The sequence below is a fragment of the Mus caroli genome, unplaced genomic scaffold (assembly GCF_978045245.1).
Source record: "Mus caroli unplaced genomic scaffold, Mus_caroli_1 scaffold_13, whole genome shotgun sequence".
Taxonomy (NCBI): domain Eukaryota; kingdom Metazoa; phylum Chordata; class Mammalia; order Rodentia; family Muridae; genus Mus; species Mus caroli.
In genome coordinates, this window is record NW_028227268.1 from 120,454,960 (window position 1) to 120,469,699 (window position 14,740).

General features: G+C 46.1%; 1 protein-coding gene across 1 annotated transcript in view; it reads right to left on the reverse strand.

Moving 5' to 3' along the window:
* The window catches only part of LOC147001617 (protein SFI1 homolog), a 51,201-nt gene that overhangs the window by 18,161 nt on the left and 18,300 nt on the right, over window positions 1–14,740 (reverse strand). The window contains exons 4-10 of the mRNA XM_085829335.1: window positions 12,571–12,673; window positions 11,557–11,713; window positions 8,536–8,697; window positions 6,449–6,519; window positions 5,351–5,443; window positions 4,487–4,584; window positions 2,993–3,059 (exon numbers count right to left, since the gene is read on the reverse strand). Of these exons, the coding sequence (XP_085685461.1) occupies window positions 2,993–3,059; window positions 4,487–4,584; window positions 5,351–5,443; window positions 6,449–6,519; window positions 8,536–8,697; window positions 11,557–11,713; window positions 12,571–12,673 (751 nt within the window). The remainder of the gene's footprint in view (window positions 1–2,992; window positions 3,060–4,486; window positions 4,585–5,350; window positions 5,444–6,448; window positions 6,520–8,535; window positions 8,698–11,556; window positions 11,714–12,570; window positions 12,674–14,740) is intronic.

The window sequence follows — 14,740 nt, forward strand, 5'->3', positions numbered from 1 at the left end:
GGCTGCTGTTGTCAAAAGGATCCCCAGGCAGGATCTGCCAGTGGTCAAACACGCACTGGGGAAGGCCTGGCCACCAGTGTTGGATCGCAGATCAGCAATGAAGCCAAAGGACTCATTGAGAGGCAGGTATGCCTTGACCACAAACATGGGGGTACCGGCCACCTGGGCCACATGGCCACACTTTCAGGACACCGTAGATGCCACCCACCACTTGCTCAGGACACTGGATCTCCAGGCTCCATGAGGTCAGATCAAAGTACCGGTCTCCCCACAGCTTCTTCATCATGTCCTCTACTTTCTTGGCACGCTTGGCTACGCCCAGCTGGCCCTGCCCTTGGCTGCAAACTTGGCCACGAACATCTCCACAAACTGCTTCAGGGTGAAGGCCCAGCCATGCAGGCCAGAACCAAAGCCTACGGTGCCCAGGATGGGGTCAATCATGATATTGCCCATGGGCCCACTCTCACCCTCACCGTAGGTGGAGATGATGATGTTGACATTCTCCACAATGTGCTGGAAGGTCTGGTAGAGCTCCTCGGGTTCCAGCTGCAGCTCTAGCAGGGCCTGGTCCATCTTGTTCATCATCGGCATGGGCTTGATGCGGGCTTGATGTGCTCAGCGACGGCCTGGCGCAGCACCGTTTCTGTCTGCACACACATGCCAGACACACAGTCCACCACCACCAGAGCTCCATTGGTGACACGCAAGGCAGCTGTCACCTCTGAAGAGAAGTCCACATGGCCTGGAGAGTTGATAAGGTTGATGAGGAAGCCCGAGCCATCCTTGCTCTACTTAATGAGGTTCAGGTCGTTCTCAGAGAGCTCATAGAAGAGGGAGATGGCGGTGGACTTGATTGTGATGCAGTGTGCCTGCTCATCTTTGCGCATGTCAGTGAAGCGTGTCTCCCGGGCAGAGGCAATGATGCCAGCCTTGCACACAAGGGAGTCGTTCAGCGTGGATTTGCCGTGGTCTACATGGAGATGACTGACATGTTCCGGATGTTGGCTTTCCTGTCCATGATGGCACGGATCTGATCTACTGTGAAGTTCACCATGGTGGCGGATAGCAACAGATTCTCAGAGTCAGAGGTGAACAGGGAAGTGCGCCGATGATGGCCTGGTTTGTTTTCTCGAAACAGGGACTTATGTAGCCTAGGATGGCCAACACTCACTAAACAGCCAAGAATAACCTTGAACTACTTACTGATCCTCATGTCTCCACATCACAAGCACTAAAATGATAGGCAGGCAAGCTCCCTTTTTCAAACTACATTTTTGTTTTTTGTTTTGTATGAGACAAGGTATTGTGTAGCCCGGGCAGGCCTGGAACCTGCTGTGCATCTGAAGACAACCTTGAACTTCTTATCTTCTGTCTCTACCTCCTGAGTGCTAAGATGGTGGGTATGAACCCGTACACCTGGTTCCTTTTTTTGAGGTAGTCTCACAATGCAGCCCAAATTGGTCTGAACCTCACTATTCAGACTGGCCTTGAACTTGCAGCAATACCAGTGTCTCTTGGGTGCTGGTATTACAGGTATGTGCCATCACACCCAACTTCCAGATAGCCAACCTGAAACACTGTGATGTGGTCAAGGACAGCTACCCATGCAAATGAGTCAGCACCTCAGCTGAGCACTGCTCTGGGCTATGGCAGGCATGGCAGACTAGCACCAGGCTAGGCAGGTGTGATCCTGCCCTCCTTAAACTCAGCCCTTGGGGATGTTCTCCAGTATATTCAAATCACCAAAAATGGGAACTTTAAACATCCCTGCAGAAGCTGGGCAGTGTTGGTGCATGCCTTTAATCCCAGCACTGGAGAGGCAGAAGCAGGTGGACTGATCTACAGATTGAGTTAGAGGACAGCCAGGACTACTCAGAAAAACCCTGTTTCAGAAACAAACAAACAAATGAAACAGCAGCTACAGCCTAACTGAAAAATCAGCACACAACTGTATGTTAATGTTCTGATTAATCACACAGGCAGTGGCAAGAGTGGAGGAAGCCCCTATGCTGACAAGGCCATGAGCTACAGAGCTACAGGGACAGCAAGGGGCAGACACACTCAGAACACTTAGGAGTGACTAGCAGCGGAGTGGCAGAGGGGAGCTATGAAGGGCGGTCTGGGAGAGACAGCTTAGGCAGAGTCTACCTAGCTCCAAACTCCCACTCTATTCCACGGCTGTGAAGAGCTAGCCCAGATGTCCACCAGACTGTAGCAGCAGACAACATCGATGTAGCAAAGAGAGCAGTGCCAAAATAACTGAGGGAAGTTTAGTTTGTATCTTCCTCTTACTGCCAAAGACGGCCAAACACGGGCACTTTTCATGAAGGTATCATCAAGTGAACTGATATCCCTATTAAATTTCACTCTGGTATCAATACCCTTAGGGGCTAAAGAGACGACTCAACAGTAAAGAGTGATTTCTGCTCTTCCAGAGAACGTCAGCTTGGTTCTTAGCATTCACATCAAGCAACTCAACACCAGCTCTAAGTGGCCTCTGTGGACACTTGTAGACATTACACACACATACACATGCACGCACACATACACACACATACCTGCACACATGCACACACAGAAACCTTCATTAAGCATTCCAGACACCCATGACAACTGTCAAAAGTGACCTGCTTGTCACACTTCCCTGCCACCCTGGGGCTGGGAGCACAGGAGTTCTTTTTTGTGTCATAGCACATCAACATAGGCACAGGGTCTAAAGCAAAGCCGGTGTGTAGTAAGTCTCTCTTGTGTGGGGGCCAGGCATGTCGACATACTCACACAATCCCAGCATTTTGGGGCATTAGAGAGGAGGGAGAGGGGCAGGGGTTGTGCATGATCTGACCCAGCAAGGGCTGAGGGAGACTCCAGTGCTTTCCTAGCACCCTCCAGACCAGAACCAGACCCACTGCACAGGCCTTCCCCACACATCTTCCCAAAGCCAGTGAACGCCACTAGTAGACAGCTAAGCTGTCTGCCCCACTGTGCTCCATACCTGCTGGCATCGTCTCTTGTGCACATACCGTAGCCACACCCTGACACACTTGTGTAGGACTGTCACCCTGGAACAAAACACAAAAAAACAAAGAACTGCAGATCAATACTGCCAGGTTTCAAGCTCATAAGATTTTACTGTGTTTTTAAGCAGTCGTATCTGGGTACAGTTACTTCTTGGGGGTTCAGTGCACCGTGTGGACTTACTAGTTTCATCCTCGAAGAGAAGAAAGTGAAGAACATACTATCTGACCTGAAACCACCAACTCTTGAACTTAGGTTTTAGCTGGCTTTAAACTTCCAGCATTTTCTTGGAGTCTGGTTGGCTGGCTGGCTGGCTGGCTGGTTGGTAGTTGGTTGGTTGGTTGGTTGGTTGGTTGGTGTTTTTACAGAGCACATGTGCTAAGCAGGTGGCCTACGGTTAAGCTACACTCCAGCCCTTGATGACTCATTTGGAAACTTCAGTAGAGCACCAAGCACAGTATGTCTGGGATTTAAGACAGAAATCTTCAAACTTCCTGGAGTTATGGCCAAACCCCAGGGCTGATCTCACTTCCATATAATGATACCAGATGTGAAGATAACATGCTTGATTTTGTAAACCAGGATTTAAAATAGGGACATACCTTGACAACTCTGAATTGAATTGTTCTTTCTTTTTCAATTGTATACGTCTAAATGTTTGCCTGCATGTATGTGTGTACCATGTGTATATGTCCATAGAGGGCATCGGGTTCTCTGGAACAGGAGTTACCGATGGCTGCTCGTCACTCTGGGATCTGAGAACTACTACTAGGATTCTTGCTGACTCATTAAAAATGTGCTCTGAGGCTGGGGAGGTGACGTGTGGGAGAACACCTACTGGATCCCTAGAACAATCAATCATACATAAAGAAATAAAAAGCTCCACCGGACGTGGTGGCACATGCCTTTAATCCCAGTACTCGGGAGGCAGAGGCAGGTGGATTTCTGAGTTCGAGGCCAGCCTGGTCTACAAAGTGAGTTCCAGGACAGCCAAGGCTATACAGAGAAACCCTGTCTCGAAAAACCAAAACAAACAAACAAACAAAAGCTCCAAAACTGGACCAGTAACTGCAGATTAACCTGGTGACCAACCCCAGACAGGGCTCTGCTGTATGGGTAGCTCCGGTGGCCTCAAGCTCACTGTATAGTCTGGGCTGGTCTAGAATTCACAGTCCTCCTGAGTCTGAAATTACAGGTGTAATTTCCAGTCCTGTGCAAACATATCAGAGTATAGTTGATATGTACACAGAGAAGGTGCCAGGAAATATCCACACAGGCATCACTGTGCATCCCTGGCTATTCTGGAACACGCTATGCAGACCAGAGGACTGGGGTTAAGGGCACTGTCAACATCTGGCTAAAAGACCTTTCTGAGTCGGGCACTATCAGGCCAGAGTAATTGCTCTTGGACAACTGTGCATCAAACTAACCAGGTGTCCCTAGAAAGGCCAAGGCTGAAGCCAGCTCCTACCTGTAGTAGCTCAGGGCTGCATGCAGTGAGGGGGGTTGTACCCTCTCCTCCCTCTGCTCAATTCGACACTGCCAGAGGTTCCAGAACCTGTGAAGCAACTACAGGAAGAAAACTGAGTTTATCCCGATGAGAAGAGAGAGGAATAACAAATAACAAAGGAGCAATAACAATGAAGTGTAACACTGCTTGAGAAGATGTTTTCAAGGACAACTGTGAAAATCCGAAAATGGCCTGGATGGCCCTGCGATGTAAAACTGCTTGTTTGGGGGTGATGCGTACCAAAGTGTTTAGGAGTTTATAATTTACTTTGAAGTCATTTAGGGAAATTTTTGAAGCAAAATACTAATGAATGTTGAGGCTACATAGTATGTAGATCATGTGCTTAATCATTTTTTAAAAAAATCTACACTCAGAAATAAAACCAATGAAGAGAATTGTTGCCCCTGATCAACCAACTATTGAGGAGAACTGCCTATGGGGGAAACATACCAACAGCCTTTCAGGCATAGGACTCCGTGGGGTCTGTACTGTCTAACAATACCCTAGGTCAGGAGAAAAGCCAGTCCCTAACATCCAAATCAGGCCCTGGTTTTCTGAGCAAACTGGAGTAGGACGGGGTGGGTAGGGAGCACTAAAGAGGCTAAAACAAATTTCTCTATCAGCAGGTACAGACTAACAGTAGAAACGGGCAGTATGATTATGGAGTCTAAAGGAAATGAAGTACTGTGCACAGTATACCTGTAATTTCAGGACTCAGGAGGACTGTGAATTCTAGACCAGCCCAGACTATACAGTGAGCTTGAGGCCACCAGAGCTACCCATACAGCAGAGCCCTGTCTGGGGTTGGGGCCAGGAGAGTCTTACTGTAGTGTCACGCAGCTGCTGAGCAAGCTTCTTTCTTGTTTGCTGTAGTCGGGCCTGGGTCACGTTGTCTTTGAAGGCTCTAAAGCAAGAATACTACCCAGAGACATGACAAGAGGGTTATAAAGGTGCATTAGGATCTGTAGAAGTATGAACAGGAAAGCACCACTGGAAGCCACTGTGGTTCAGGACCGCTCCAGTTCTCTGCAGTTCTGCTGCCAAGTTCCTAATAGAAACTAGCTTACCCAGCAGGCTCAGTAACACTGGCTTCACACAAAAAACACAGCGTTGCCTCAAACTGGGGGACTTCCCTTGACCCATATGAAAAAGAATTCTAAGAGGTTGAATGTTGGCTCAGCATGGTGATACATGCCTCTAATCCCAGACTTGGGAACCACCTAAGAGTTAATGTAATGTAATACATTTACGTAATTATAAAAGCGGTTTGCCAGAATGATCTCAGGTAAATCTGTGATGATTGGTACTCATTGTCAACTTGTCAGAATCTACAATTATTTGCAAGATGGGTGTCTGTTCCTGTCTCCTGAGGACTGTATTCCTTGTATTAACTTACATGGGAAAACCAACCTGTTTTCAAGAGAAAAAGACACTAGGACGGAATCCTTGGGGCCACATTCCCAACTCTGTCACCAATTGCATATATACTATATAAGCAAAGTGCCAGAGAGAAGAGGTTAGACAGAGCTAAGGGTTTTCACACTGTGTTCTGTGGTTAGACAGAGCTAGGAGTATTCACTGTGTTCTGTGGAGCACCAGGGGTTCCTAAAAGCCTCTGAAGACCAGCTCCTATGGGAGGGGCAGCCCACAAAACTAGAACCAACTCCCCAGACCTTGACTTAGGTTTAGGATCAAGACTTTGATCTCTGCCACTCAAAAGTGGTCCACTGTGTAAAGACCCAGAGTCAGTTTCCCTTTCAGGTTCCCTTTCAACTCCAAATCTCTGACTTTACTCATTACTTTCTCAGCTTCAAAATGCAAGCACAGACTACAGCTAACTGAGAACTGGCTCCACTCAGGGGCTATGGCGCAGGAGCCCTGAGCGCATGCCTCCGCAGCTGCCTCAGGCTCTGGTACTCTTACCAGCAGGTAGTGTTGGCGGTGTTCAGCTGCTGCCTCACGCTGGGCAGCCTCTTCTGCCTGTAGCAGCATGTCTGCCAGGAAGTTAAGGCCTCCAGTCTAACAAGGTTCCTACACAATATATACTTCCTGTGGGCCACCTAGGGGCATGCCTCTAAGTATAACAGGCCTGCTAAGCGGGCCAACAGTCACCTGTCTTCTCTTAGTGACCCAGGGAAGTTCTATCAGAGCCAGGTCATGCCCATTTTATGTAAGGCAAAAAGGACCTGAGGTTACTTGCTATTACTTTCTATAAGCATTTGGAACCATCATCTAGCAAGCAGAACTTGCATTGTCTGGTACCACAATCCAGTCAGATGGCTGAGCTAAAAGCTTGGGTTTGCAGATCTTTTCTCCTCCCACAATCCTCATTCAGCACCAAGCCATCTCTCTGCTCTGCTCAACTTTCTCTCACAGCCGCTCCGCTTCTGACTCATCCCTTATGTGACTACACACAGATGGGCTTTCTGGGCAAGTCTCTAGGGCCATCTATCTTCTCTTTTAAAATAATTCTCTGTATTACATGCATCTCTATTTGTGTGTATGTATGTGCCGTGGTGAAGGTCAGAGGACAACTTGCAGGAGTCTGTTCTTCCTTCTATCAAGTAGGTTCCAAGGCTCAAACTCAGGTCATCAGACTTGGCAGCAAGCTATCTCACTGGCCCTAGAAACATCTTTTCTAAAGCACAAATTTCAGTGCACTGATTCTTATGAACTCGTCTGAAGCCCTGAGCTCATCACGATAAAGAGTAAATCCCTGAGTGGGGCACAAAGGGGATGAAAGCCCCCTAGCCCATCCTGACTCTCCCCGAGTAACACTCAACACTTTTTGTTTTTTTTTTGAGACAGGGTCTCACTACATAGCCTTGGCTGGCCTGGAACTCATTATTAGACAAGGCAGACCTCAAACTCAAAGAGATTTGCCTGCGTCTGCCCTGAGTGCTGAGACTCGAGGGAGGCATGTGCCACCAGGCCACCACATTAAAGTTTTTAAATATATAACTTATTTTTATATTCATTGGTGTTTTGACTGCATGTATGTCTCTGTGGGGGTATTACAAGTCCTGGAACTGGAGCTACAGACAGATGTGAGCTAGGAATTGAACCGGGGTCCTCTGAAAAAGCAGCCAGTGCTCTTAACTGCTGAGCCATCTCTCCAGCCCTTATTGCATATTCTTGAACATTAGTAGTTCATCAATAACCCTGTATGAATACCCAGTCTCTGCCAGAAGAACCTGCAGTCACCTAGGACTGACACTGAGCTCCGATGCTTCTTCCTTGCCTGAACTTCCTAGGATGCCAAAAACTTTTATTTAAAACAAAAAAGTCTGAGCTAGGGTCTGGAGCTAGGGTCTGGATGGTGCGGTCATGCTAGCCTTGCATTTAAGATGCTTCTGCCTCCTTGTTCCTGAGATATGGGCACACAGGATGGTTCTCAGACAAACCTTCCATAGCACAATCACACCATGTTGTCAAGACCCACTTTCATAGCGGTTCCCCCACTGGACAATGACTGCTGTGAGGCTTTGAGTTTCCCTCATGTGTTCATTAGTTTTTTTTCAAAGTTTGACACAGCCAGAATTATTTAGAAAGAGGGACTCTCAACTGAGAAATTGCTTCCATCTGACTGGCCTGCAGATAAGTCTGTGGGACACTTTCTTGATAAAGACTCAGGTGGGAGGGCCCAGTCCACTACAAGTGGTCCCACCACTGGGCAGGTGGTCCTGGGTTGTTTAAAGAGCAGGCTGAACAAGCCTTGGAGAACAAACCAGGGATGATCGTTCCTCTGCTTCAGTTCCTGCCTTGAGTTCCTATCCTGATGCCCCTTAATGATAGAGTAGAAACTGTCAGCATCTCTCCAAGATGCTGTTGGTCATGGTGTTTATCACAGAAATAGAAACCTACCTAGCTCACCAAACACAAGAAATTAAGCTGAAATAGAGCATGAGTCATGACCTGAAGAACAATGTAAGGATGGGTGTCTAAGGCATCCAGCTCCTCACACTAGGGACACCCTGGGGAGATGGACATTCCAGTACAAAGAAGGATACAGTGCTTCCAGTGTGCAAAGGCCCTCCGCAGGACCATCTTCCCGGCCAGCTTCACCACCAAGGCCTGGTGGGCAGACAAGCTCTGTCTCCACTCCCAGGCCCACTGCCAGTCACAGAAATGTATCTGGAGCACAGTAGCACGGTGGAATTGTACAGCCATCTCTGCAACAGAGAAATAACTCTTGGGCGCTGCTCCCCAAGCAGGGAGAGGTGACAGAGGTTGGACCCTACTTACTGGAGTGAGCAGGATTCAAGAGCGTTCCCACAAAGAATCCTTATGAAAGGTCTTAAGTTAACAGTGTAGTCCAGTGATAGTGTGTGCTTAGAGAATGTGAAACTCCTTCGGTTCAACCCCAAACACCACAACATAAAAGAGTTGTCTAGATACTAGAAGGATATTGGGACTTCTTGAGTTATTCTCTCTCCAAGAAAACAGGTCTGTAATTTTCAGGAAGGGTGATGGCTAATACTAGTTGTCAAGTTCACACATCTGGGAAGAGGAAATTAGTTGATTGTCTCCATCAAATTGAACTGTGACATGTCTGAGAGGCATTTTTTTAAGTTAGTAACTGATTGATATAAGAGGGCACACTGCATCATGGGTGATGCTATCCCTGGGCAGATGGGTCTGAGCCTTAGAAGAATGGTAACTGAGACAGAGGGAAGGAGTCAGGCCAGGAAACAGCACTCCTGCATGGTCTCTGCTTTAGTTACAACCTCCAGGTCCCTGCTTGACTTCCCTCAATAATAGACTGTAACCTATAAACCAAATAAATTCTTTCTTCCAATTTGTTTGGTCATAGCGTCATCACAGCAACAGAAACCAAACCAAAAAAGGAATGTGCAACAACAACAAAAAATCTCATTGGCCAGCCAGTAGTGGCACACACCTTCAATCCTAGCACTCAGGAGGCAGAGGCAGGCTGATCTCTGTGAGTGCAAGACCAGCCTGGTCTACAAAGTGAGTTCTAGGACAGGCAGGGCTATACAAAGAAATCCTGTCTTGAAAAACAAAAGCCAAAATTTTCTCCCCAAGGGTGAGGCTTCTAGTAAGTAAAAGTAAGCACGTGACAGCATCAGGCATGGTGGTATACACCTTCAATCTCAGCTCTGGGAAGGCAAAGGCAGGCACATTTCTGTGAGCTCAAGGCCAGTAAGGACCATATAGTGAGTCCAGTCAGCACTACATGATAATATCCTATCTCAAAACAAAAAACAAATACAAAACTCATCTGTCTTGTCTTTGCTTGCAGCGGCTCCCCTTCCTCAGCTCCTCACCCCTGACAATGTAGGTGTGCTCCAGGTTCACCTCCACCCACTCCTGAGCTCAGCTACAAAGTTCATCTCTAGCTCTAGGGCTGCAGAACCTTGGCTTGGCAGTCTCACATCCCATGCTCACTGCCCCGAGCTACAGCTTCCAAGCCCCTGCCACTTCAAGGGACATCAGCACTACAGCTGAGTTCATTAGGGCTTGGATGCCAGAGTTGGGGTGGCTGAATTGGAACTGTTTGGGGAGTTTCATGACTGGTTATACCAGGAACCCTTCTCCAAAGTACCAGCTCATCTCCTATGTGATTCTGAGCTTTGCCCCCTCAGAAGCCATGGGACTCTTTTGCCTAATGGTGACTTTTCTCATCTGCTTCAATCTATGAAGCAGATATTTCCACCTCTGCCTTCCACAGTCCTTCCTCCCATGTCTCTTCTACCTTGTATGTTCTTCTTTCTGTACTTTCTCCGTAAGCCTGGGAAAGTAAGTGGCTGGCTCAGAGTCTGACAGAAGGGAGACTAATAAATATATTGTATTATTAAGTCCAAAAAAACAAGTCATTCTAAATATACAGATAATCACTAAAGCTATCTTTTGTTTGTTTGTTTTGGTTTTTCGGGACAGGATTTCTCTGTGTAGCCCTGGCTGTCCTGGAACTCACTCTGTAGACCAGGCTGGCCTCAAACTCAGAAATCCGCCTGCCTCTGCCTCCCAAGTGCTGGGATTAAAGGTGTGCACCAACCACTGCCGGGCTCTAAAACTAGTATTTTTGACAAAGATATAATTCAATGTAAAAACAAGCACAATTAAAAAAGAAAACTATAAATAACATACCCATCACATTAGGGACAGCCCCATTTGAAGTAAAATGTATGTAGTAATCACAATACATTAACACAATCTGAATTAAAGTTAGTGTCAGCATCAGAAGTGGTTTACAGTCAGTCTCCAAATCCAGCAAATGACATCAACCCTAGGCGATCAACCCTATGGCAACTGCCAAACACTCCAGGCAAACACCTCAACTATGTGGAGTGGTGCAGGATGGTGTGCATCATTCATTACAACACAGTTAAAATAAAAGACAGAGACACCAACCCTTCACCCCTTCTTCTCTTTCTTCTCTTCCTCACTTCTCTTCCCCCCATCCTCACCCCTATTCAATTAAAAAAACTCTTCTTGTGAGATTGTGCTAGCCTGGCGTGATCTATCCAGAAACAAGCTGCCTTCCAGCTAACAGTTAGGCATGTTAATAAAAACCAAAATGGGGGACTGGAGAGATGGCTCAGGGGTTAAGAGCACTCACTGCTCTTCCAGATGACCCAAGTTCAATTCCCAGCACCCACATGGTGGCTCACAATGTTCTGCAATGGGATTTGGTTCCCTTTTCTGGTGCATGAAGACAGGACACTCATATGTAGACGATAAATAAATTCCTCAGAAAGAAAAAGGAAAAGAAACAGAAGAACAAGAAGAAAAAGAAAGAGAGAGAGAGAGAGAAAAAGAGAGAGAGAGAGAGAGAGAGAGAGAGAGAGAGAGAGAGAGAGAGAGAGAGAGAGAGAAAGAGAAGAGGAGAGGAAAAAGAAAAGCCAAAAGGAAATAAATGAGAACCAAAGATGGTGTACTTTTCTTCTAACTTTCTTGTCATCACAATTGCAGTGTAATATCTTCTGTTTCCTCTTCCTGAAGGATCACAGACAGTGGGGAGAGCCATCTGCTCAGGTCTGGCTTGGGAGCCTAGGCTTCTGACTCACCATTCTGCCATCTCTTCACCCTGCAGATTTGGAAGTATTTAAGCCAAGCCTTCATAGATCTCTGCTTCTGCCAGTGCTGATAATGTTGCACAGCAGTGGCCTCCTTCCTCCTATCTTGCTGGCTAATTAGAAGCTGTTCTTGCCATCGAAGCCAACCCTGAAAAGACCACATCAGGAATTCAACATCTAATTCAACATCAACATCATTCAAAGCCACACAGTGAGCATGAGGCTAGCCTGGGCTATATGAGATTCTGCCTCAAACAAAACAAATTGGAGGGAAGGGGGAGGAAGAAGTTACAAGTATACACAAAATAAGAGAGAAGTTGTAAAAAGTAATTTGCAGCCCGGCATGGTAGCATACACCTTTAATCCCAGCACTTGGGAGGCAGAGGCAGGCGGATTTCTGAGTTTGAGGCCAACCTGGTCTACAGAGTGAATTCCAGGACAGCCAGGGCTACACAGAGAAATCCTGTCTTGAAAAAAACAAACAAATAAATAAATCTTTTTTTAAAAAAAAAGACAAAGCATTCATATATATATATATATATATATATATATGTGTGTGTGTGTGTATGTATATACATACATACATATATATACACACACACATATATATATACATATATATATATATAATACATAAATAAATCTTTTAAAGAAGAAAAGAAAAATCAAAATCCATACACCCTGTGAGGGCAAAGCTGCAGGGTTCTCTTTCCAGTCTTGGTTTTGACCTGCATTATTTTCTAGTTTGCTACAGAGAAAGAATAATGAAATAAGAACATACTTCTGACAGTTTATAATGAATTTAGTGAAACCGAATGGAAATTAGCATGGAAATGGCATGGGAAACAAGTTCATATCCCTTACAGCAACATGTACCCACACAGCCTCACCTTCTGCACTGCTCTCTCACCCCACAGTCCCAGACCCCCTGGCTGCACTCCCAACAAGCAGCAGCAGAGAGAAGACTTCCTGCTAACTACATGGTCCTGACTATGCCAGACAAACCTGCAGCTGGAGGCTCAGGGCCCTGTGCTTCACAGCCACTGCATGGAGAGCGTGCTCTGCACGGGCTTGTCCTAGTCGCCACCTCCACTTGCTCCACCATAAACTGAAAGAGCAAATCAAAGATGGAGTCAGTCCGGGGTTGGGGGAACTCACCAGAAGAGAGAAGGACCACTAAATTAAAGCTGTGCTTCTGAACTTTAGCCCAAGACTCTCTCCCTCACAGTGCCACCTCTGCTGATCTACTGCTGCAAAGAAAAGCAAAAGTCAATCTGCAATCTTGGGACAAAAAGATGGCTCAGTGGGTAAATATGCTCATGTCACCAAGTCTGACAGCCAGAGTTGAATCCCTGGGACTCACATGGTAGACGTGACGAGAAAACTGACTTGAACAGGTCACCTCCACATACATCATCTCTTTCTCACACACTAAATAAATTGTAATTTAAAAATAGTAAAGGCTATTAGCCAGGCAGTGGTGGTACATGACTTTAATCCTGGTACTCAGGAGGCAGAGGCAGGCAAGTTTCTGTGAGTTCCAGGCTAGCCTGATCTACAAAGTGAATTTCAGGACAACCAGGGCTGTTATACAAAGAATCTCTGTCTTAAAAAAAAACAAAAAACAAGAATAAACAAACAGGTGGGTGGATTTATTTATTTATTTATTTTATTTATTTATTTAAGGGCCAGAAACTATAATGTCAGATGAAGACTTAAGCACTATAAATTATCATCCACCCATTTGCTGGTTTGTTTGCAGTACTGGAAATGAACTCAGGGCCATGTGCATGTCAGGCAGGCTCTCTAATGAGCAACAGTCCCAGCCCCACAGCACCATAGACATGCTCTGCTTCTCTGCCTCCACTATTCAGTTTTCAAAAACAGGAGCTGCCAACATTTAAAACTCGGATGTCATGGGAAAATCTGAACACGAAGAACAATGGTTTTCAGGTTTCCAAGCTTGCAGGAGCTCTCCTTCCTTACCCCCACTGCAGCCTCCTCCTCTTAGCTAGTTTCTTATTTTTGGTTGGAAAACAGCAGGGAGGAACAGCAACACTCTGCTGTAAGAAACAACCTGCATGGCTTCAGAGAAGGCTCAGAGGTTCATATCCACGGCAACTCCACCAAAGGACCCAGGTTTGAATCCCAGCACCCCCTTGTTGGCTCACAAGCATATGAAACTTCAGTCCCAGGGGATGAGTGTCCACTTCTGGCCTCTACAGGCACCAGGCACACACAGTGGTATGCAAACATACATGCAGGCAAAATACTCATACACATAAAATAAAAATAGACCTTCTAAAAAAAGCTATGGAGAGAAACTAAGTCAGTCATCTCTACCCACTAAAAGAAAGAAACAAAAGAAAACAAACAAAAACAACTTGCTTGGCTTTGTCACTATCCACAAAGACCTCTCCTTCCCAGACCAGTGCTCCCTTCCACATCTGCAGCTGTTTGTGCTCTTCTTAAGCACTTAGAAATTATGAACACAGTGTTTAACACCCAAGCAGTACTAGAACATTAATTCCTCAATAAAAATACAGAGTTAATGAACTCACAATACAAAAACAGACTCAGATAAAACTGCACACTAATTAAACATTTTAAAACAATACCTAAGTGCACTTTAAATAACTTATTTTTACTTGAATAATTTCTTAGGCTGGGGAGATGGCTCAGATGATACTGTGTTTGCTACACAGGCATGAGGCCCCAAGTACAGAGACACAAAATAGCCCAATGACACACGCTGGATCATGGATTCAGATCTAAGTAAGTATAGCTGTAAAGCAGCAGGCTATACTCTCCTGGGCTTGTGTAGTACTGACAGTCAGAACCCAGAGAACCACAGGGGCATAAGCACAGAACCAATTATAAAAAGGTTTTGTTACATGTATCAAGAGATTCAAAGTAGACTTTGTGTCAAGGGCCATGCAGAAGGAACAACAAATGGCTTTAGGACTCATGGTGTGGGAAGCCGTGCACAGTCACCATTACAAGATGGCGCTGGCTTCCTCAGTGCCTAACTAGTAAACAAGCAATGTGCACAGGTGCTGGAGTAAATTTGTGCCAAGTCACTGCCCATCCCGGGGCGTAGTTGTGGGGTGATGAGTGAGCAGCTAATCAGGAGCTGACATGTCACACAGAGGGGTATTTAAGCAGGTCTTCCTGA